The following is a 23,330-nucleotide window of genomic DNA, read 5'->3' as shown; positions in this document are numbered from 1 at the left end:
TTCTAATATAGTCCAATCACAATAGCTACTTGGAAGGATAAGTTGAATCTTCAAAGCAGACAGTTAAATTACTCTTATCAAATACTTGATAGGAACAGAAAAGTGCCTTTAGGTTTTTCTTCCCAGTCTTCCAAAATCCTGCTTTAGATTCATTGCCCTATCTCCCATCCGTATTACTACAATGCCTTTTCTGACCTCCTCTTCTAGTTGTTGTGAAATACCAATCCTAAAATGTTGCTTGTCTGTTTGAATTGGGCCTCTCCAAAGCAAGAGAGAGTATAGCTCAGTGGTAGTGTTTTGGGATTTGGGAAATGAGGTTCAGTTCTCTGCTCTGCCATATGTTTCCTTGCGTAATGTTACTTTTAAACTCTTTGTATCTGGTGTTCAGGTGGGCATTAATTATAGTGTTTCTTAACTTCACAGTGGTGTTCTCATTATAAATGAATAATGTGATTGTATGTATACAAATAAAACAAGAGTAATGCGAAGATTAAATTCTTTTTGGCTTTGCTCATGTTCATGCTTTTCCTTTGTAAAGCACTTCCTAAAACTGCTGATACTTTGATACTTTCCGTTGCAGCCTTCCAAAGACAGGCCTCAGTTACTGAACTTTGTATTACTTTGCCTAGATATTTGAAATAAAGTTTTGCTGATGACACCAGTAGGAAATGTAGCAGTGAACAAGCTTGATTTGAAGATGGAATGGTGTGGTCTTTCTTATCCTCTTTTCTCCTTTCCTTTCTATCTTGCAATCAAATGCAGTTGGTATGTTTTTTTTTTAAGGAGCATTAAAAATTGGGGTTTATTGATCTTCGTATTTATATTATTGTATTGTGTTTGGCAAGTGCAACTGTAAAGGTAGATGTTTTTCATTTTCTGCAAGTGTGCTTGCTTTCATGTGTTAAGCTCTTTTAGCTGTGTAGCTTGAGTTGAAAGTTTTCTTCATCAAAAGGTTGATGGGAACAAGTAATAGGTGTCTGTCACAGTACAGAATGGTTGGCAGCTCAGCCTGTAGTGGTTTTGTTTGGGGAAAGCAGTATCCATAAGGTCATCAGAATACTTTGGAAATTAATAAGATGCATGTGACTATTGACAGCATGCTAAAGGGAAAACTATATTTATAAATGAGTGTCAAGTAACCCTCCAGTTTCTCCTCTGCGACACTGCATCGTGAAGGTGTCAGCATGTGCCACTCCTGTGCCAGCTCCTGAGATGGGACCCGCGTCCCACTCTGGCACACTGAAACGGGCTGGAGGAGCATGTGCCACGAGGCAGTGTGGTGATGCCAGCATGGGGCTTGCAGAGGTGCTGCTGGCGCTGGCTGTCCTTGCGTGGGAACCAGCTGCCCTCAGCTCTGGAGGGCTGGGTCACTCCCAGTGCTGCGAGAAAGCATGTGTGTGCTTCCAGGAAAAAACCACGAAGATAGTACTAAAAAAGTATTTTTGTCATTGTTCGGGTAGCTATATAGCTTGTACAGTCAAAAGTTGTGCTTATAAAAGGTTGTGATTGACAGTAATGTAAAGGGAGCTGAGTAATTTGTGCCATTAATGTGTGTGTGTGTATGGGGAAGCACATGTCTGATCTGGAAGGTGTGTTTGAATGCTTTTGTAGATCTCTTGTTTTGGAAATTGTAGATCAAAGCGGTGTAGGTTTAAAACAATGGAAGAACATGCTGGGCTTTGTGCAAAATACATGAGCATGAGCTGTTTACTGAGGACAAGGTGAGTTCATTTTCATGGATACTTTTGAAGGAAGCAAGAAACAAAATTTATGTTGGATCTCTGAACACAATGATTTTTTTTTTTCCTTTTTAACATTAAAGTTTGATGGATGTTAAAAGTTGGAGAAGAACTTGTCCTTTTTTACAATATCTTACAGTATCTTTAATACCTGTTAAATTAAATGATGTGTTAGACAAGCTGCTATTGAGGATGGCATTTGTGTAATTTGTTTTCTTTTAAAAGTAATTAGAGTCCTTATACAAGAGCTCTTTAAACATTTTTTGTTTACTTTTATACTGTTCTTGGATGGCATAAACTGTTACATTGTGAAATCCTTTTGGCTCAGTTGTCTGTAAATTGTGTGTTATCCTTTAAAGTATTCTGGATTTGTATTATGGCAACAACAATGCCATCCTGTCCTTTGCTTCTGTCAGCATTCATTTTCTGGGAAGTAGTAAATGCTGAATAGTGCCCCTTTTATGTGTTTGCTAGGATTTTGAGAACTACAGATTATTCAACCAGTAGAAATGTGCTTGTGTCCCTGGATGGTCGGCCCTTAGCATTGCTATAGTGCCACCTCAGAAAGCAGTGTGGTTTAGAGATTTCATGGATAGTTGATATGCTACCTATCACGTTGTTTTCTGTTTTAGAGAGTTGTGGGTGGTGGTGGTGGTGGTGTTTTTTCTTTTTTTTTTTTTTTTTTTTTTGGGGGGGGGGCAGGGTAAGTGAGGGTGAGTAGGATCAGTGCTCTTCCCTAAATCAGCATTCTACTTGAGGCTTGACTGGTGTCTTAAATTAGTGTGTTTCCTACTGCTTTGTTGAGAGGAGTTGGGGAAAATTAATTGTCTCCATAAAATTAACTTTTGCAGGAATTAGCAGCATTAACTCATTGTGAGTAAGATGCATTGCTCAATATGTGGCCAGAGGGAAGGAGGGGGTCTAGACCTGTTGTATCTATAAAAACTAGGCTTCCATTAAAATGTAACACAGCAACGGGGTTTAACTGGGAGTGCAGTGAGGCTCCTTGCATGAGAAGGCAGTTCTGAAGAGACTGTAGATGATCAGATAGGCTGAAAAGCAGTGCTGCAGAACGGTGATTAAAAATACCTTGTTAATTTTGGGGGGAGGGAATAGATTTAATGCAATATGATAATTTATTTAACCAGTGGTATCTTCATTGTGCTCTAACTAGAATTTGAGGGCAAAATTGTCAAGAAAGTTAACTTCTTGAGGATGGTAAAAATTTAGGATCGGACTTTCAACTATGATTATGAGTAGGGGAACAATGGCCTGAAGACCTTTGCTCTTCTGACAACTTCCATCTTCAGTAATTCCTTCTTATTGTGCTGCGGCAGTATAAAATCAGAAAATCCAAATCTTGTGGATTTAACACTGGGAAGAGTGGTGATGTATGTAAACATCTGGGTTCACTTATGGGGAAGTAAGACCTGTGAAAGGAAGCTAGACGAAGGGTGACGGCAGAAGACGGGCTTTCCTGGCAGCAGCGGCGGTCTAGGAAATGGTGAGAGAATATCTTCTTCAAATTAGTTGTTCAGTTGTGGCATAAGTACAAGATGGGGGAGGAAAGAGGGAGTACTCCTGTTTCTTTTTCCACAGCTGTCTTATGAGAGGCTGTCGGCTTGCTGAATGGATAATAGTAAAAGGTTTTTAGAAAAAGATACATGATAAAGTGTGGAACAGAGTAAGTGCGTAAGAGTCATTACCACATTTTTCTGGGAATTTCCTGTCATGCTTGTACGCTCTCCTGCCTTCCTGTGTGCCATAGTTTCCCTTTCACTTCACTTGGGTTTCCTAATAGCCTTTGAGGAGCTGATGGTAAGTTTTTGAAGTCCTGGTCTCTTAAACAGACTTTAGTCACAAAGTCTTCAGCACACATTAGGCATCTGCTGTCTGGAACAGTAATCGTGGTTCAGTCTGCTTCATGCCCTCCTTTTACTGGACCTCCTGAAGCATTGCTCATCAACCCAACTAAGCAGGCAGGCTTACAACACTTCTGAAAACTGCATTTTTTCTTTTTCAAGCTACTCAGAGATTGAATCAGTAGATCTTTTAGTAATTGGACATAGCTGGTGCTTTCAAACTTTGGAAAAGTTTGCCACCTGTCTCAGATTTTGCTGATTAGCTCCTAAGCCCAGGAGACCATTCTACCTACCATCCTCACTTCAGAGGCTGAGAGGGTCCTGTTGATGCTTAGGTCTCGCCCATAAAAAGTTTTGAACAAAGTAGGTAAATTGAAGTTAAAGAAACTAAAAGTTTAGAAGTTTCCTCTGCAAGTAACCCAAAGGACTGTGAAATTCAGGGAACAGTTACTCTGACAAGGCTTTGTATTGTTTCCGTGGGCAGGTAATTTTCTGTATTTTAAGTAGTATGTCTCTTCTGCTAGCACTGAGAAGAGCTTAGACTTCTGATATGTCAGACTTAACCCTCATCTTCTCTTCTGAGCAGTAGAAAGGCCTCTTGGAAATACAAATGTTTTTGTCCTTCCTCCGCTTCTCCTCCTGCAGTTCATTTAGTCTGCATTTCTGATGTTTTTGTGGCTTTTCTGTTGTTGCATGTAAGTGCTTTCTGCATTAGATAGGCCCATTTGAGAAAAAGAAGAGTGGAGATTTTAATTGCAGTTACTATGAAAAAATAGTTTTTAGTAAGCATACTGTTGAGGATAAGTCTCGAAACACAGTAGCTGTCTCCCTGTACACACCTTTCATTTAATGGTTGTTTGGTCAATCAATCATTACACGTTTCAGTAGTTAATTTCCTTCATGAATATCTAATTATTTCCTGAAGAGCTTCCAGTGTGTGTTTTTTTTTCACCAGCCTTAACAGAGAAATGGATTAATTTGGTGGTTTCCAAACATGTTATTCATGTCAAGTTCCTATGTTGTTAGGTCTTAACCTTTTATGAGCAACGAAAGAAGTGTTCATGTTGGGGATTACGTGTTTCTGGGGGCAACAGTACCATTGCCTAGAAGTGGATATTCAAAGGTGGTTTTGAAGTTTTAGTTTTTCGTTTTCTGAGAAAGTCAAGTATACAGCAAAGAGACTTCTTCAATAGGCTTTGTTTGTCCCCTCAGGCTTTAGAAGCCTCTTTAAGATATGGATCCTGGTGCCTAAATGTACTCTTCCTAACAGATATTTTTGTGATGTATATGTAAGGTTTTCTTATGTTTATTCAAGTTGCATAGCCAAATATAGACATGTTCTGAAATGCCAGAGTTAAGGTCTCCATTGTCTTTATGTGGCTGCATTCTGGTTTTGTTTGGGTGGTGTTGTCCTGTTTTGTCTGTCCCCAACCCCCTACTCCACACCCCCACCCCCCCAGCAGTGAGGCTTAGTGTACCCATAGTACACTGCAATTGGATTAACAGATTTTTAAGAACAGTAGCAGATCTTGCTCACCACCTGCCTCCTCTACATTGCCTTTTTTTCTCATCTGATAGCAAGCTAAACTGATTCTGTTCAGTAACCCTGGGAAAAAAGCCCAGTTACTAATTTTCCCCTTCCTCATTACTTTTTTTGCAGTTCTAGTGAGTTGAAGCATGCCTACTACAAGCTTACTGTATGATCAGATGAGTGTTAGAAGTAGTAGTGCTATGAAATGATGGGATGGTGCAGTTTAGGGTAGCAGAGGAGGATGCATTTGAAGACAATGGGATCTCTCCAGTTTGGTGGTACCAAGCTGTTAATCAACTATACCATAAACTCTACCTGCAATTTTGTATGAAAGCTGGGAGTGGAGTGCACAGGGGAGAACAGTCATGTTCAGAGTCTCAGAGCTGAGGTATGTCGAAGTCATCATTGGTTGATCCCATCTTTACCCATCCTGGTGGTTAGGCTGTGGCCTGTTCACGTTGCTCCCAACCAGTCCCTTCTACTCTAGCTCTGCTGCTAAGTCCTTCTGCCTGTGCTTATCCTCCTTTTCAGTGCCTTTGTGCATCATTTATTGCTTTCTGATTGCTACCTTCTCTTCTTCCAGCACCTGCCTTTCATGCTCTGCATCCTTCTATACCATGGTGTGCCTGCTTCTTTCTTTTCCTCCATGGTGTTCAGGTGCTAACTAGGATTGCATTGAGACTGGAAGGAGAAACTGGCTTCCTAGTCTCTTTTCCCAGAATACAAGGAGCGGGGAGCAGGCTTGTACTGGAATTGTTTTTCTGGAGCTGCTCTGTGCAGCTGGAGCAAGCCTTGTGTTGTCCTGGCACACTGGGGTGTGTAGCCAGGAGAGGTCCTGAGAAGCCGGTGCATGTTCATTGGGGATTAAATCTGCAAAGAACAGGGCTTCTGTACTAAAGGTACATTGAGTATGTGCAATGATATTCCCCTTCTTCCACTCCCCTGTGCTTTGACCAAACTTGATCATTTTTCCATGGGGAGGGTAGGATACCTAAAAAATTCAGGTCTCGGTGTTAGTAGCACTGATATTATCTGGGAGACTGCTGTCGGAATTCTGGCACTGGGTTGAGGAGGGACAGCATTTTTTCCTCTGCTTCATTGTTTCAAATGGCTGAGCTGTTTTAATTGAAAAGGTCTCACAAGAGATGAGAATAAGGCGCACCCTCAGGAAGAAGAACTTGAGCCATAACAACTTCAGTCTAGCAGAATTAGAAGCAATCAAAAAATTGCCTAATGAGGCAATGCCTAAATGAAGCATACCAGACTTCCTAATGAATGGGTGGCACTGCATTACAGTAATGTGTAGATGATACAACTTTATACTATAGCAGTATTTGGATATGTGCTACTTTTTGTTTGTTGGTAGGCAATACTTCCAGATAAAGAGTTCAGATACGTACTCTACCGTGTACATCTTTTTCAATATAAACAAACACTGCTCTTATCACTATGGAAAATATGCTCTAGGTCAACCACGAGATGTTGGGCTAGATGCAGGAATTACCAGCTAACATTCTGTGGCCTGTATTAGACAGGAGGTCAAATAGATGATGACAGTGGTTCCTTCTGGCCTTAAAATATGGACCTGGACAGCTGGGGCCACTCTGTGCTGCCATGGTGGAAGTTAAAGGCTTCCTGTGGCTCCGACTTCCTCGAAGGCTCAGAGCTGGGAGGGAGGGAGCTGAAGATCCTTTTCTGTGGCTCTTAAGCTTTCTTTCCTTGTACTGGAGCTGCTCTTGGCTGTGGGGAATTGACCGCTGTGCACTGAAAATATCTGCATTTACTAACTACAAAAGAATGTATAACTATAGAAAAATATGCAAGTACACATTACCCCAGAATATGCTACTGTGTGGTGCAGGGGGCCTTTGGGTGAAACTTTGGAAGGGATACCTACAAGTTCTAGAGGGATTTGTCATTTACAAATGATAATAATAATGCAAACCACAGAAGTTGGTTTCCTGAGTTGCTGTAAATGGAAGCGTGTTTTTAAGACTCCTTCATTTCTAACACAAATGTAGGAAGCTGGCAAAGCAGCTAATTTCAGTGCTCTAGAAAAGTTTAAAGTAAAATAATCTAAGGAAACGGAAGCCTCTATTTTTAACCTTCTTGGTCATGGGAGATGGGGGGGAAGAAGAGGAGGCCATCTACTGTTGAAGTCTCTTTAGTATGTTACTATAAATTTAATCTAATTTCCACTGCTGTTTTAGTGAAGAGGTATGTGTTACTTGTGAATGTTCAGTTATGTTCAAATGAAGATCAGCGTAGGTTTGATGGCATGATGTGTCTTCTGTAATTGTGCTTTATCTTATGTTGCTTGTTTTTCACTTCCTTATTTTTTGGCAGATTTGAAATTTTGCACTGTAAAAAAATACATTATTTGTGCTGTTCTAGTCTTTGGTTTAGTCTCTTATACTGAAAACTATTTTTTCTAATAATTCTAAACATCTTTTATATTGGGTTTGAGCAGATTGTCTTAAGATTATTATTTTTTCCCCTTATTGAACTATCACTATCATTAAAAGTACATTATGGTGCTGGATTTCTCTGGATTTTTCACAAAATATTTTTTATTGTATTTTATAAAAAATGTGACAGTGAAATTATGAGTAATTCCTCACATTACTTACTTGGAAGTGCTTTATTGGTCTAGCTTGAAGCTTAAATATAATATCTTGCACAGTTACTGGCAACCATAGAAGTAATAGCATCAGACTTCTTCAACCTCTTAAAAAAATCAAATGAACATAAATCTCTAAAACTGTCTGTTTCTTTAGGATATATTACTAAATTACTAATATAGGTTGAGGAATATACTGTGTTAATTTGCAAGGGCAGCATTAAGGAGGACTGTTGGAGGCAAGTGTATTTGGGGAATGGTAATAATATTGGGATAATGAAATATTGGAAAAACAGGGGCTAAGTTTTCCTAAAAGCTTGAAAATTGCTGTTTGACAAGGGTGTCAAACTGGAGTGTGGAAGCAGTTGGCAGAGTTTAAGTACACATTTTAGAGAATCTTCTCCCCAACACCTATATTAACATTGTATGTTTGTAGCTATCATGAATTTGTATTTGTGACTGGTAAGTTGGTAGTGTTGAGAATCAAAAGCTTTGAAATGATATAAGCTAGCATGTCGCAAAGTGTAAATAATTTGGCAGCTGTATTTGTAATGTTAAACTAAAGGCAAAGAGTGACCTGTGGAGAAGAAAATGTAGCAAGGCTGCAAATCATTGCAGGACCGTTGTTTTTTTCCTTAGGTAGTTACTGGACTTTAAAGAAATTATTTTCTATGTAACTTACCAGGAGGGTTGTTGCTCCAGTGGTATAAAATAAAAGGCACATTTTAAGCACAGTTTTCTTGATTGGATTTATTTTTAGACCACTTTCAATACCTTAAAGGTAAGCATTAACTGGTTTTGTAATACCAGTTAAAACATGGAGCTTTTAAGTAAGAAGATAGGTTGAGGATGTCTGTATGTGTGTGCTAATATATACAAGTCACTACCGACTTGTCCATCACCACTTCTAGGCAGCTGAAACATGCACCCGTATGTGCTTGGCTAAGGATCTCTAACTCCTGGAAAAGCAGAAAAACCTTATATAATGAGGTGATTGCCATAGATCACTGCTTCCAAGAATCGGAGTCTAAAACCAGAGGCATCAAAGACCCTGTCAACATATTTCTGCTTCAGTTGCTTAGAGCGAAGTTGAGCTCAGTAACTCTTTAGGCAAGGGATTGAAACGGTGCGCTTGAATTGTGTGTGCATGTCACATTAGTTGCCCTCTTTCACTCCCACATAAAGTATTGCTTTATCAGCTTAGTTCAGTAACTTAAGAAGAGAAGCAGTCTGGAAAGCCTGCCTTACAGGTCTGTTGCATTGTTTGGGTAGGGGTCTGCTGGAGCACAGTGTCATGCCCCCTCTAGTCCCAGGTTTCCCTCTGCACCCATGAGCACCCACTCCACTGATGGGGGCTTGGGGCCAGGGCTATGGCCTTTTACAAAGCAAAATTTCTCAGCTGTACAGGCAAAGTTGGTGTGTGACAGTGCAGTAGCACGTTAGAAGACATTAAATAGAAATGGTACAAGAGTCCATAAAACTTCCAGGAATGTGATAATTGAACACGTTTGAGAAATGCCATAGGTGGTACTTTTAGGAAAGATACAAGACAAGTATAACAGTTTTCAAGTGGGCTGGAAAAGAAGGACGAACAAAGCTGGTCTGAAAGGTTAGATTGAGAACCCCTTGTCTTGAATTTCTAATATTAGCTGGCAGTGTAGACTTTTCTGGGCGTGAGGCATTTGCTTGCTGTTTTACCTCACAATTTGTTTTTAATAAGATGTATGTGAAGTCATGGTATGCATATTCTTTTGGCACTTATCTACACATGACTTTGTTCAGAGACTTGAAAAGAATGTTCTCTTGAATATATATTTTTCCAGCCATTGTTTTATACTCAGTCCAGTTGCATTTACTTTTTCCTCCCATTGTTTGCCACTTTCTGCATATACTCCAAGTATAGTAAGTTTTTGGAGGATTTGGGCTTAAAATATTTTAAAACATCAGATCATTTAAATTTTCACTGATAGTAGTGCTGAGCTTGTTTGCGCATGTAGACATGGCAGGTGTCTATTTCTAAGCTCATTAGATTTCAATTTACCTCTAAGGGAACATTAGGAGTTAAGTATAGTTTGGCTAAAGCCTATTCCAAAACAGTGTTTCTCCCAGACTACAGAAGCATAAATTCCCTCTAGCATCATGTTAGTTGGCGTGTTTTCTAGCATGATGCCTTCTCAGTGTAGGAGAAGGGTTTTCTTCTGTTAATAAACAGTCGTAACCGCATCAGGATGTAATTGCATATATACTTCAAGATTCTAGTGTTAACCTCTGTGTGTCTTCAACTACTTGCCTCCTAGTTGGCCCAAAGATTGCTGGGTAACTTAAGATTCTCAGTTTTGTTGACTGAGACTTGTCTAAAGTGATGCAAAGTGTTCATAGCCTTTTTAGAGTGCTTTCCTTGTTGAAGAATGCTTAAGTTAAGCCTCTGTCATTTACCACTTTAACAGCATTTGAACAAATCAATAAATGGTGCGTGCGTGTGTATTTATTAATTAATTTATTTCCAGCCTGGCTAGTTGGTAAAGAAGAATGATAAGATTAATGATGGAGATGCCTTCAGCAGTGCAGAACTAACCATTACAAATGTGCAGAAACTGGAATTACCAGTGGCTGTAAGAATGTTTTAGAAAAATCTCTGGCATTATGTTTAGGATTATCACACAGACTTCAAAATTTTGATAGAAAAATTTTTGAAAAAAAGTTTGGTCTAGCAAGGTCAGACTTAAGGGTAAGTCTTGCTAGTCAGCAAGTGCTGGCATAACCTTTCAGGAAATAGGACATAGGAGGTTAGTGAGAGAACATAGTAGATGGAAAGACAGTTTTGAGGAACTTTACTTCTGTGTAGCCAAGATACCTTAATAATCTACAAATGAAGGAGGCAATGTAATAGTGAGGACGTGCTAATCTCTCTTGATATAAACTTCAAATGATCCTGCAAGAGTCTGCAGGAAGTATTCCACTGCATGATAGTGTCTTGCAGCATTTAAGACCTTTTTAGTTACTTGTTATTGAGATGTAAAGTGCCTTATGATGTCTCCTTTCTTCTTACACGTGGAACTTAATGGACTTGAATTTGGAGTTTTATGTCCCATTTTGTTTCTTCCTGCCTGCTTCATTTTCTTCCTGCTTTGAACTTCTCCCATTATTCTTGTTCATGTGCAAAGGGCTTATTACTAAGAACTTGCTGATAAGTTCTCACAGATGCACCTTTTCACCCTTGCTCAGATAATTTCCATTAGGAAAGTACAGGTGTTTCCTCCTCATCTGGTAGTTGCATACAGAAGTTGAGACCAGCAGTCAGAAATTTTGTGTGTGCATGCATATGCTTACACACACATACACAGTCCTCTGTATAAGGGTGTAGCAACTCATTACTTCTCCCGATGACTCCTCTATGATAGTTTAGTTAACTGGTGGGCAGGATTGTGGCCAATTAAGATAGTCAGAAATTTAACTCTCAAACCAAAAGAGTCATTGCAAAACTAAGGATACAACTGCTAAGCAGTTTGTTAGACTGAACTGAACATAGAAATGTGCTTCAATATGTACTGAGGATGTGGAAATCTGACAGCTGTGTGACTTGCTCTTCTTTAGCAGATGGTTGCAGAATTGTGGTTTGCAGAATGGAAGAAATAAACAGGTAACTGCACATCTGGCCTTTACTAACTAGGACCTTAATTATCAATAGCATGTAGTTGGAAAACACTGTTAGTCACAGAAATTGGTGAAAAAGTCATAAACGTTGATTCAGAATCAGTGAAACTAGAATGCTGCTTTTGCTTACCTGTTCTAAAACTGTGCTGTGTCTAGACAGGTGTAGTGTCAAGTTAGGCTTCTTACACAGGTGGAAGGATTCAGCTTGCTTCTCAGATTCTGAAGTTCCCCGTTACATTTTCCTTAGCTTTTAGTTTAGGCTTTTGATTTTTATCTGTTTGGTTTTGGTTTTTTTTTTTTTTTTTAGTCTCTCAATATGCAAGTCCTTGAGAACATCTTGTAAATATTTAGAGATTTTGAGTAACAAAGGCAGTTTTATTAGGATTGGCAAAAGAAAAGTCATAAATAACTTGCATGTTACTGTTTCTAGCTAAGAACATATTCAACACGAAGGTCCAGTTTGACATTGATTTAGTAGAACTGTAGTCTCCTAGTTTCCCCTCCCTTATCTGTCTTATCTGCTGCATATTCCTGCTGTCCGCCTCTTATGGTATATTCCCAACTGCTATATGTAATTTTGTGTTTTCTAGTCTAGATGCCAAGTCACCTGCTGCCCAGACTCCCTGCTTTCAGCCAGTCCCTCCACTGATTGCCTCTGCCCTGCCGCTAATCTTGGGTTCTGGCTTGGTGACTTTATATAGTTGTCTGTAACTTTGAGCTATCTGTGCATACACAAACAAAATGTGTTCTAAAGCACTTATGGATGGTCTTACTTAACCCCTCTGCCTCCATTTTTTTAGTTGTTTATCCTTTGTTAAAAAAAAAAACCACCCACCACCAAACAACAACAAAAACAACCCAGCAGAAACAAAAGCAGTTTTCTTAAAAGCACTGACTTTTAACCCGGCAATGATTTCTGAAGGAGGACTTTTTGGTCATCTTGATGAAATGTGAGTATATTTTCAGCAAGAATTTCCATAATATTTGTGTTCTGAATTTGGATATGGATCATAGCTGCTGTTAAGAAATGGATAGCTGCTTGGAAGACTTGGCTGCTTGTGTGGAACTGTTTCAGCAGTTCCTGAGCAGCCAGACTAGTTCTGCGAGAGCTGCAATTTGACATAGCATTAAATTTTATGTTTCAACATACTAAGCCAATATTTCTTAGCTGTTTTGGTTTTTTGGGGTATGATAAAGGATAAAACCAAAAGGATATTATTTCGGTGTTGTTGCTTGTTCCTAAATGTTTGTTGTTTCTAGAATAGTGAAAGGATGTTGGAGGGTGTCCTCAGGTATGTTTCTTGTAGGTGTTTGTAGGCAATATAAACTTCTCTTGCTTCATCTCAGTCAACAAATCATATAGGTTCTTTTACTTATACATGTAGCTTCACACATTTTGAATCACAAAATCTAATTGTTCAGGGTTTTCATGGCCACCTGCCCTATTAGCATTATGTGTGAATATGTTGCATATGAAAACCAGTTTTCATCTAATACCTGTAGAATACCCTGCCCATCAGAAAAGTGTTACTGAGATTTAAAAAAATGTAAAGGGAGTGCCTAGCATGAAAAAGTGACTTTTTGATTTGGAGTTAATTGATTCAATGTAGTCCACGACACAGGACTTGATGACCTGAAATGCTGTAGGAAACAAAGTGATTCCAGTGAGGTTTTGGGTGCCAAAATAGAGTCCTTGTGCATTCTGGTCAATCTCCTGAGGTTTTGTAACATTATTTCTGTTTTTCCTGAATGGTTTTCTTCAGCATGAACTCATGAGAGAGCTAGATAGCTGATACCAATTCCTTTTCTTGACCCACGTAAGCTCAGGTGGCTGTAAAACAAGGGCAGTTTCTGGACTGAGGAGTAGGAAGGCTGCTGAAGTTACCTTCTATACTGCCCTGTTGCACAGATGTTAGAGCTGTTTTTTGACCAGTTTCTGAAGTGCTGTAGCTTCAAGGCAAACAAGTTGGTGGCAGTTCCTTTTAACTCCACACTTAAAAGGAACTGCCACAAGCTTGTTTGCTTTGCTGCAAGCAGTGGCAAACCATGGCTCAGGAGGTGGACAAATAAATATTTGTGGGAGTGACATGCTTGTCAGCTGTCTCAGCATAGGTTGTCCATGTTTATAATATCATGTGTTAAAGGCAGTTAGCACTTGTTTCCACTAAAGGAAAATAAATTAAAAATTATCTAATAATGAACACACATTTTCCTCCACACTTAATGATATTGATTCATTACTGTAGCAGGCTAAGGCCATCCCGTGCCTTGTTTTGCACATCGATGTATGCTGTGTGGGCTTATGTTACTCTAAAATTAATTGAAGCAAATACACTGATTTGACACTATTAGCAGTCCTTCATGTGCTTATTTGCAGTTGTTTTTAAAAAAGAATGAAAATTACTGCAAAATACAGTGTGGTCTTAAAAAGACTGCATTTCAAGTGACCTTTAGAAGAGCTTGTGCTGTTATTTCCTTGCTGTAGGGTGGTATTTTATTTCGAAGGGAAATGTATTCCAGCGATGACTCTGAATACAAGTTACCTTCTTTAAGTCTTTGTCTTGAGCACAGAATCTCATTTGTGCAAGTTTCTGTCTGTCCATCTGTATGGTGGATTTATTTTAATGAAGGATTGAGTAGATGTTCAGTAAGTTATTTTATTCAGAACCTGAGGTTAAATTATGTAGTAAAGATGCATCATTTGGATTAAGAAAAAAGTTAAGGGAATTTTATCTTGAAAAGATACATACAGTTTGGTGAACTTTGTTGTACTTTTGACTAAGTAGTCGGTATGTAATTTGCCAAACGTTATTTCAAAATCCAGCTTGTTTTCATGACTTGGCTTATTAAGGAGAGCTGATTCCGTGATAAAGGACGGGACAGTGAGGAAAACCGTGGTGTACTCGAGTCCTCTAAGAGGGGATTTGGAGTTCCTGGCAGCATTTGCTGCAAATAACCTGCGCCTGGCTGGTGCGTGCTGCCATGAGGTGAGGCTGTGTGGGTCTGACTGGTGAGGCCCGTTTCTGAGCTGTGGAGGGAGCTCGGTGCTTCAGCAGCCAGGCAGCCTGGGCCTGCCTGTGTGGTGGGAGGCAGTGGCTGCTGAGGAGGAGTGTGTTCTCTTCAGGGCAACCTGCTGGGAGGACTGGGTGAGCTGGTGCTGCTGGGGAGTCACAGCACAGCTGGGTGACCACAGACCCTCTCTGTGTCTCATACAGAAGGTCTTGCAGGCCCAGATCGTGCTGCTGCCCAGGCCCAAACTATCGTGGTAGAAGATGTCCGTGAAGTACCTCCAGGACTGCAGTAACACCTCACCCCCACCCCTGTCCCCATTAGCGTAAGCAGTTCTTCTTGCCTGTGTCTGTGAAACAACCAAAAAATCGTCTTCCATTCCTGCTGTTTCCTGGGTTCTTCTCCCCCGCCCCCCCGTGGTTAGAGGTAATAAGAACCATGACACAAGACAAAAGGATTAGTTGAATTTTGTAACAATGACTATAACTTACATTCATGATCGAAAGAGCTTTCAGCCAGACTTCTTTTTCTTACCTCCTTAAGTGTGTGCATGATTTCTCACCTTGTCCACTTTCTTGCTTGCCTGTTACTTCTGTACTCAGCGTAATAATTATACTTTGGTTAAACTATTGCTAGATTTATCAGGGTGTTTAATTCCTTTCTAGTTATACTGTTACTCATGTTTAAATCGCCTGGTATTTTTCACATCTGTAATGTGAATTAATACAGTTTTCTAACCTGTAATTTGCATTTGTTGGGCAAAACCACCTATCCCATTAGATGGCTATTCAGACTCAGATCAGATTTAGGAGAATGTTTCTCCTAGTTGCCTGTTGAGGAATATCAATTTTTATTAGATATTTTGCTGCCTCTGCTGTTGGACCTGAACAAAATCAGGAAGAAAAATAAAAGCAGTGTTGCACTTGCTGGTCTTGCATCCTTCACTCTGTCGCCTCTACAAACAGTGGCTTTTCTTCAGGATGTGGTGGTTCTTTTTCATAACTAGTCCTTGTGGTTAGTGCTTTCCTCTTAATCCAGGCCCGCTTTGGAAGATAAGGTGACCCTGGAGGTAATTTAGGCATCTAGACATTGTCTGAGGGATGACAGCTAGTTTCTACGTTGGAAACACCTTTTCGATTTCCTGTTCAAGATCTTGCAAAAACAGACTCTGTTTGTCTTAATTTAATTCCTTCCAGCGGAAGTTTTGCTCAATTAGATCTAGGGATTTCAAGCAGCCAGGGCCCTCTGATGTGGCATCAGGGCCATGGGAAGACTGAGGATCTTATCTCATATTTTCTGATGCCTTTGGTGTTAGTGATCTGGTTCTGTTTTTTAAAATCCATGACAATGAAATTGCTGCCCCACACTATCAGTCAAAGTGTGTTTTGGAGTGTGGAAGTATACCTTTTCTTTGAAACCAGAAGTTTTCCTTTATTAGTTAATGCTTGAGGCTTTCTGTGGGTTTTTTGGGGGTGGAAATTAGATTCTTTTAACAAAGTATACTAAAGCTGAGAGCAGTTTTGCAGTAATTTATCTGAAATGACGTTTAGCCATTGCCTTCTGCTATCTTCTTTCCTTCCCACCCATTCTCTGGCATGAACTGATGCATTCAAGAAATACCTGTTGCTGCTGCATGTTCAGAAAGCTGTAGTAATATATTCTGGAATCCTTCTGTGTATGGGTAATGGATGAAGACATGAAATCAGTATGCAAGCAGGAGAATACCTCTTCATTTATTCAACTGTTCGGTTTTCTAGTTTGATTTCTGCATTCTGTTTAGCTTGATAATTGATACAGGGAAAATATTAATAAAACTTGAGTTTTTCAGATATGCAAATAATAGACTTCCATTTCTTCTTAAAAAAGTTTAATTTGGGCAGAGTTAGAGGTGACAAATCCAAGGTGTGTAAAAATGCTCAAAGATTTTTCTCTGTTTGGTGTGCAGGATTTAGGTTATGAAAGCTTTCTTCTATGTCTCCATATTTGCATTTGAAGGTTTTCACAGTCACAAAGATTGGGTGCCTAATGACTGAGGAGCATCATTGCTTCGGGAAACTATAAACATTTCAAGATAATGAAGACTCAGCAAACTGGTTAATCTGTAGTTATGTCTGGCTATGATATATGCAGAATTAGCTACTGTGGACAACAGTCACTTGTACCTGGGCTGTAGGTCCAGTGGCTGCAACCAGATAATGTTGTAAACTGATCCCAGATGAATTCTGTCTTCAACTGGAAGTTCAGAACCTTCTTATTACTTTCTACCAGTTGGAGGGGGTGGGGAGTGGGGCAGGGGATGATCACTGGTGACAGATAAAATGCCATATTTATTCTTTACTACTGTGATTAGCATAGTTCAGGTCAGCCCTGTTTTTTATTTAATTAAGGATGGCAGCATTTTTGTTCTGTCTTTGTCTTTATAATGCTTAATAACGTTTTTTGGTTTTATTTTAATACTTTGAAATGTTTTTACAGATGTACTTGTACCTTCTACAGTTTTTTATAGTGAAGCGGAAAAGACCTGACCCATTTTGCAGTGCTTAAGCTAATTTAAAAAAAAAAACACAAGAGAGTCAAGCTATATTTCCAGAAGATACTTAATTTCAGCAGTCTACTGCTGCAGTTTGGGGTGGACCTCCAATATACATATCTGCATCTGTTCTGTTTTGTCTTTGTTATTCTGGAAACTCTTAAGTTCCCTAACTGTAAAAAAAAATAATCTTGTCTTCAGAGTTGTGCTGGTTAAACCAGAAATGTATTTTTTTCTGTTGACCAAGTTAAACCAGTGCAAAACACAGGGAGAGACTTGCAGTTCTTAGCTTAAGCTTTGCATGTTTTGACCTAGATGAATTGAACAAAGAGTGTTCAAGCTACATAGATGTAACTGTAACTGAACTGAGAATTAGTGTGATGTTGTGCTTTGTCTGAAGGGAATCCGATTTGGAGCAACTTTCAATATAGTTTAAAATGAGCAACATCAAGTTAATAATGGTCTAAATATCTGGAAGGCAGTTTTTTGTGTGTTCTTCTTCTTACAAGGTTTCCATCAAAACCATTAATTAAACTGTTCATGCATGCTTTGTAACATTGGAATGAAAACTGGTCAGACCAGATGCACTGGCTTTCTTCAGTCTCCTTTTTCCAGAAAGTGAGTGTTTTCCTTGTCTTGGAAGTCTGAACCCTGGTGGGAATCATGGAGAGCATTGAATTGAAGTTCTTGTAGTGTAAAAGGTTAGAGTATCATGTGCAGGTTTTATTTATGAAAAAAAGGATGAGGGTGTGTTTGTATAACAGGCAAGCATGTCTCATAACTCATTCCAAAGAAAATCTTGTCTATCATGTGGTAATTTAGGAGCCAATGTCTAGACTACTTGGAGAAATTGTAAACATGATATCTTCAGAACAAAACCATGAGAGTTTTAAGAAAAAATGCTGCACGTTATATTTTTAATTTTGACTGAATTCCAGGGAGATCAGAAGTATTTTGGCAATATTTGGTCTCCCTGACTGCTAGATGAATTACTGAAAGAATGCATATGCCAGTCCATAGTAACATTTTGTTTTTTGAATACAGCAGCTTTGGATTTGCATGATTACATGATGTAAACTACATATTTGTCAGTAATGGAAAAAAAATTACTTTAAATAGTGGTGCACAAGTTTATGTACATCTTCATCTTATTAAACTTTTTATATGTGTTTGAGAATCCATAGTATATGATCAAGCTCTTTATTATTTGACCTAAATATCTTGATCTTTGTACTGTTGTACAAAGCTGCTCAAACATTACATTTAAGCTAGCGAGGATAACTTTTTTTATTCTACTACAGTTAATTTTGAACACTTTAATCTCAATACTAAAATAGTTTTAGGAGGCAGGTAAATGCAGTTTTTCTATTTGCTATGTGTGTAGTTATGTGCTTTTTGTTAGTGGTTGAATGGTGTGCTTACTGGGTGATTGGAATAGCTACCGTGTAGTTGTAGTAGTATTTCCATCATTAGAAGTCTTTGCCACTGGTTTCTTCTGGTTGGTTTTGTTTTGGGGTGGGGAAGGGCTTCTAGCTCAGACACAGACATGTTTTAGTTCAGACAAAGTTGTTGTTTTATACAGGTGTTGTCAGATCAAGTGCAATAACCGGTCCTAATGATCTCTATTCTGCAATGTGGTTGTAAGTATAGGCCAAATCTGGTGTCAGGAAACCTTAACTGGGTGTTATACAAATGGAATTTCCATTTTATGCCAAACAATATTATGCTATGGGTTATGCTGAACTGAACTCAGCCCCTAAATTAATGCATGTATGTAATCTTGGCAAAGCTGTCATCATTCTATGTGCTAGAAACACCTCAACAAATAAATGCTGAATGTGTTGGATCTATTTCCCATGTATAATTGAAGTGACTATATTAATAAATTTTCTGTAAAGGAATTCTATGGCAGCTTTTAGAGGAAAACATCTTAAGGGTTAGGTAACAATTAAAATGATGATTTTGGAAATAGATCAGGTTTGACTGAATATTAAGGATTTTTTTATTTGCATCATTTGATCCTTCTATTTTTTTAATACATCTTTATATTCTAGAACAGTGTTGGTTTAGAGTGTTTCTGTAGAATTTGTAACCCAGTATTTTCAACATTCCTATCAATACTGAAATTGTTGTTTTGGTTTTCTATTAGTCACTGGCCTATGAAGAGTTTGCTTAGCAAGCAGTGTGTGATTTTTACGCCGCTAGATAGTAATGCTGTTACTTCTTAGTTACTATTTCTGCTTTAATGGCTTTGTAATTCTTTAGAGGTGTTTGTCCTCTTTTTGAGGGAGAGGAAAGTAATTTGGATAGGTCTGGACCGAAATATCATTAACAGTTGGAGATGTATAATTGAAAAGAGGAGAAATCTACTATATAGTGCTTTCTTAAATTTTCTGTCTCTCCTTTTTTTTTTTTTATTTTTTTTTTTTTTTTTAGGAGAAACAATTATACTGCTTGGACACCTTAAAGAAGTTAAAGCCTATAAAGCTTCTACTAGTGTTCAGCAGTGGTGAACTCCAGTTTCACATTTTTGTTCTTTGCAATATGGGAGAAAAACTGGCAGTACTGCATGCCATTGTAATTAAACTGTTAAACGTGGAAACCTGAAGGGAGAAGCTTGTCTTACCTGTTTAGGGAGTATCTGTCAGCATATTTAAATGAAATTTTATTTTGAAACTGTGTGTTTGTAATTATTAACACATTCCTAAGCAGCATAACTAGTTTGTGATCAAATGGTGTGCAGTGTAAACTCTGCACCTTTTGTATTTATTTGTGTTATTTTTATTTTTTCAGGATTACAAAGCCATTGACATTTGCTGACTGTGTTGGTGATGAGCTTCCTTTAGGATGGGAAACTGTTTACGATCAACAGATTGGAGTTTATTATATGGACCACATAAATCGTGAGTAGATGTATGATTATTTTGAGGAATCCTAGCAAGCTGATGTTACCTGATGACATTAACTATGTTTCCAGTACCATTTATGCACCTCATGGTACAGTGAGAAAATGTATTCAAATAATTTCTTGCTGTATATAATTTCTCATCTTTCAAATGGGGGTACAATCCTTCTTCCATTTGTAAAGACTTCTACAATCTGTGACTGAGTTACAGTGTATAAAACTATCTTGTTTTGCTTTGTCATACTGTGGAGTATCAGTGATTTAGTTGTTGCTTTTTGTCGTATGTTAAGATTGTCATGCTCTTGTATTTCCTGTTTTCCCAGTCATCCATAGTTCACTCTTCTGTATTGACAAACAAAACACATTCTGAGAGAAAGTGATGATTTTTAATTAGAAGCACTATGAAATACAATAGTCCCATCCTCTCTTAAGCAATGTGGGCTTTATGCTTTAGTGTAGTACAAAGTGCTATCAAAAAGACAACAGATATCCCTTTTGGAAACTAAGAGGGAGAAATTTCCAACGTTTTCCCTCTTGGACTATTGCTGAGCTTTGTATCACAACTGTCTGGCACATTTGCCAGTTCTGCTTTTAAGAAAATGTCTTATCTTTACAGCTTTGTACTACTGCTGCTGTTAGTGTTGTGCTGCTATCATTAAGCGTCTTATCACCAATGAGTGAATGCTTTCAATATTGTGGGAACTGGGAGCTGGCAGGGAGGGGAAAAAAGAAGTAGTTATATAGGCTTTCACAGCAATGGTAAATAGTATAATCTGCAAAAACAACCGCAATAGTACCTACTTGAAATCTAGTCAATTAAAAAAATAGAAGTGTAGAAATAATTTTTTGGCTTTCTGCCATCATTGGAATTACTTGTATATTGTGGTTTCATAATTGCTTATTTAAAAAAAGAAACAACAAAACAACAGAATAACAAATTTCCCATGTTGTTTGACCCACAGAGATACTTACTTACTTGTTGTGAAACTAACAGGTATCACAAATTAAATAATAAACTTTAAAGAGCTGTTAATGCCCTGATCACAAAGATAGATAGCTGAGGCAGTTGAAAGGCAATAAATACAGACTGTTAGGAAATTCTTACAATAACTTTGTTTAAAAGAACAGGTAGCCTGATGATTACTGTTTAAACTGTCATGGTAACTTCACTTAATGTTGAAGTGAGGTTTACATTGGAGTACAGTAATGGAGTACACTTGCACCAACATATGTATATGTGCATGAATGCACATATTAAACAAGAAAACAAATGAGGATATTGGCAACTGTTCTTTTTTGTTTTCTTGAACTTTATAAAAGGCTGTCAGCCTCTGTAGATAATGAGTAGAACATGAACTCCCATTGCAATGCTATGAATAAAAAAGCTACTAAAGCATCTCACCAGTAGGCACCTTTGATAGGAGTAAGAATCACCATTGCATGCAAAGGAAATCAGTCTCTCTTTTTTTTTTTTTTTTTTTTTCTTTTTCGCTTTTCAGGCTTTGTTGTTAGCTACTTTGCCACAGACATCAAGTTTGAACTTACAGAAAGGATATTAATCATTGTAGACATGTCAGATCTGGCTTGCATTTTTTCCGTGCAGTTGAGAGCAAAAACTGTAGGAGAGTGTCTTCACAGAGAGAAATTGAATTTCCAACTGCTCAATGGGAAGGCACAGAAAGAGAAGAGTAATATAAATGGGTCTGCAAAAGTAAAACTAATCATATTAGAAATTAAATAAAGGTAATCTATGAACAGAAGGATAGAAACTTTGTAGGGCCAGTGCTGAACAGAGTGAAAGGAATCGTTCTGCAATTAACAAGATTGCAAAATTTGTCTCTTTCATGATAACTAATTACTTGCAGCCCACAGATATTATCCTAAATGGTAATTCAACCGTCACAGCAAAATGGGTTTGTCACCCTTAGGCTAATACAGTGCTTGCATATACAAGCAAGGTTTATATTCAGACGGAAGGCAGAGTTGATATTATAGCTGGATAATAATTATTCAAAAATTAATAGGATACTTAGTCCAATTTTGAACTGTGGACAACAAAGATACCAATCAAGACTGCATTAACCTCCTTTGTAGAAGTGAGAACTAATGAGCAGACAGTCATATGCATCATGGGATGGTGTCAGGCAAGTGGCAGAGTTGGTGCAGAAATGAAGAAATGTTTTTCTGAAATGAGTCCCTTATGTTGTATTCTGAACTATGCCTGAAATACTTGGAATAGCAATTTCCACGTGAAAACATTCGGACTGCCTTTAGCGGCTGACCGGGTTAAATGTTTTATACAGCATTGGAGTTCTGTGTTAATTGATGAAACAGAAGTGCTTCGGTTTCAAGAAATACTGTGAGAAAATGCAAGGGATAATTCAAAGACAGTGTTTCTAAAGTTATGCTTACCAGGGACCTCTCAGGCTTTGTGTACCATCTCAAGCTTTTTGCCTTGCACCTTTTAGAAGGAAACATAAATGCATGTGATTTTTCTAAGCCTCTTGCTATGTTTGTTTACTCAGAAAGTAATAAGATTTCTAGGCAATAACTTTCTGTTTGTATTGAAAAACCCCAGAAACAGAGGAATCCTCTGTAAATCTCAATAGTGTTTCCAATGCCGATCTCAATCTTGTTCTGTAAATTCAGTACTTTGTTGACACCCTTACTAAGCTGCTGTTGGCTCTTGTCCAACCATTGCTTAAAAACCTTGGCGGCTGCCAGCCACAGAATTCCTTTCCCTCCTCCTCAGAGTCTTGGGAGCCTTTGAAGTCTTCTTTAACCAGTTGGGCATTCCCCAGTGAGGGAATAATATATTCTCTGCATTTGTCTGGGGATGTTCTTCAATTACTGTAGGTCGGGGTTTTTTTTTATTTTTTGGGTTTTTTTTTAATTGGTCATAAAGAAACGAAGGAAGTGAATTTTGTCATACAATTTAGCTTTATTTTTGTTGTTACATGACAAAACTGTAGAAATCCAGGGCAAAGTGAAGCCTCTGTACTTTATAAAACAGAAGAGAATGTCAGTACTGTACTGAAGAAGTTTTCTGCCTCAGAAGATTGCTGCTAGCTTTTTAGAAGGCTTCTGAAATAATTTGCTAAGAGATGTAGTGCCCTATAGTGGAGCACCTCAGAAGTTTAATGTGTGATACAACATAACTTTTTAGCCTTGGCTGTTTATTGAGATTAGAGCTATTAATTTTCTATTCAAAAAGAGGCACTAGGATCCAGGTTTTCTGTCTTGTAAGTGTTTATTAATTTCTGCATGGTTTCCATAGGGGACTAGCAGTTGTAGGAATATTAAATTTGCATAGTTTCCAGGAACACTTCTAGACAGATGAGATAGCATTGCAAATTGTCATGTCCTCAGTAAAGGATGGGCTGCCATGTGAACTTGGTTTATTTCTGCTTGCCCTGCATGCAGAGAAGGATTTATGGAGACTGGAACAAGCCACAGCACGTCAAGTTGTGGGCTGCAGAG

At 38.4% G+C, this 23,330-nt stretch overlaps 1 protein-coding gene across 4 annotated transcripts in view; it reads left to right on the top strand.

Moving 5' to 3' along the window:
- The window catches only part of WWC3 (WWC family member 3), a 104,133-nt gene that overhangs the window by 18,718 nt on the left and 62,085 nt on the right, over positions 1-23,330 (top strand). For all 4 annotated transcript variants that reach the window (XM_080376914.1, XM_080376915.1, XM_080376913.1 and 1 more), the window contains exon 2: positions 19,739-19,848. In XM_080376914.1, coding sequence (XP_080233040.1) covers positions 19,739-19,848 — 110 coding nt within the window. The remainder of the gene's footprint in view (positions 1-19,738; positions 19,849-23,330) is intronic.

The sequence above is a fragment of the Falco punctatus genome, assembly GCF_963210335.1.
Source record: "Falco punctatus genome assembly, chromosome: 2".
NCBI lineage: Eukaryota > Metazoa > Chordata > Aves > Falconiformes > Falconidae > Falco > Falco punctatus.
The sequence above is the reverse complement of the archived record's forward strand: the minus strand, read 5'-3'. Positions and strand labels throughout refer to the sequence as shown.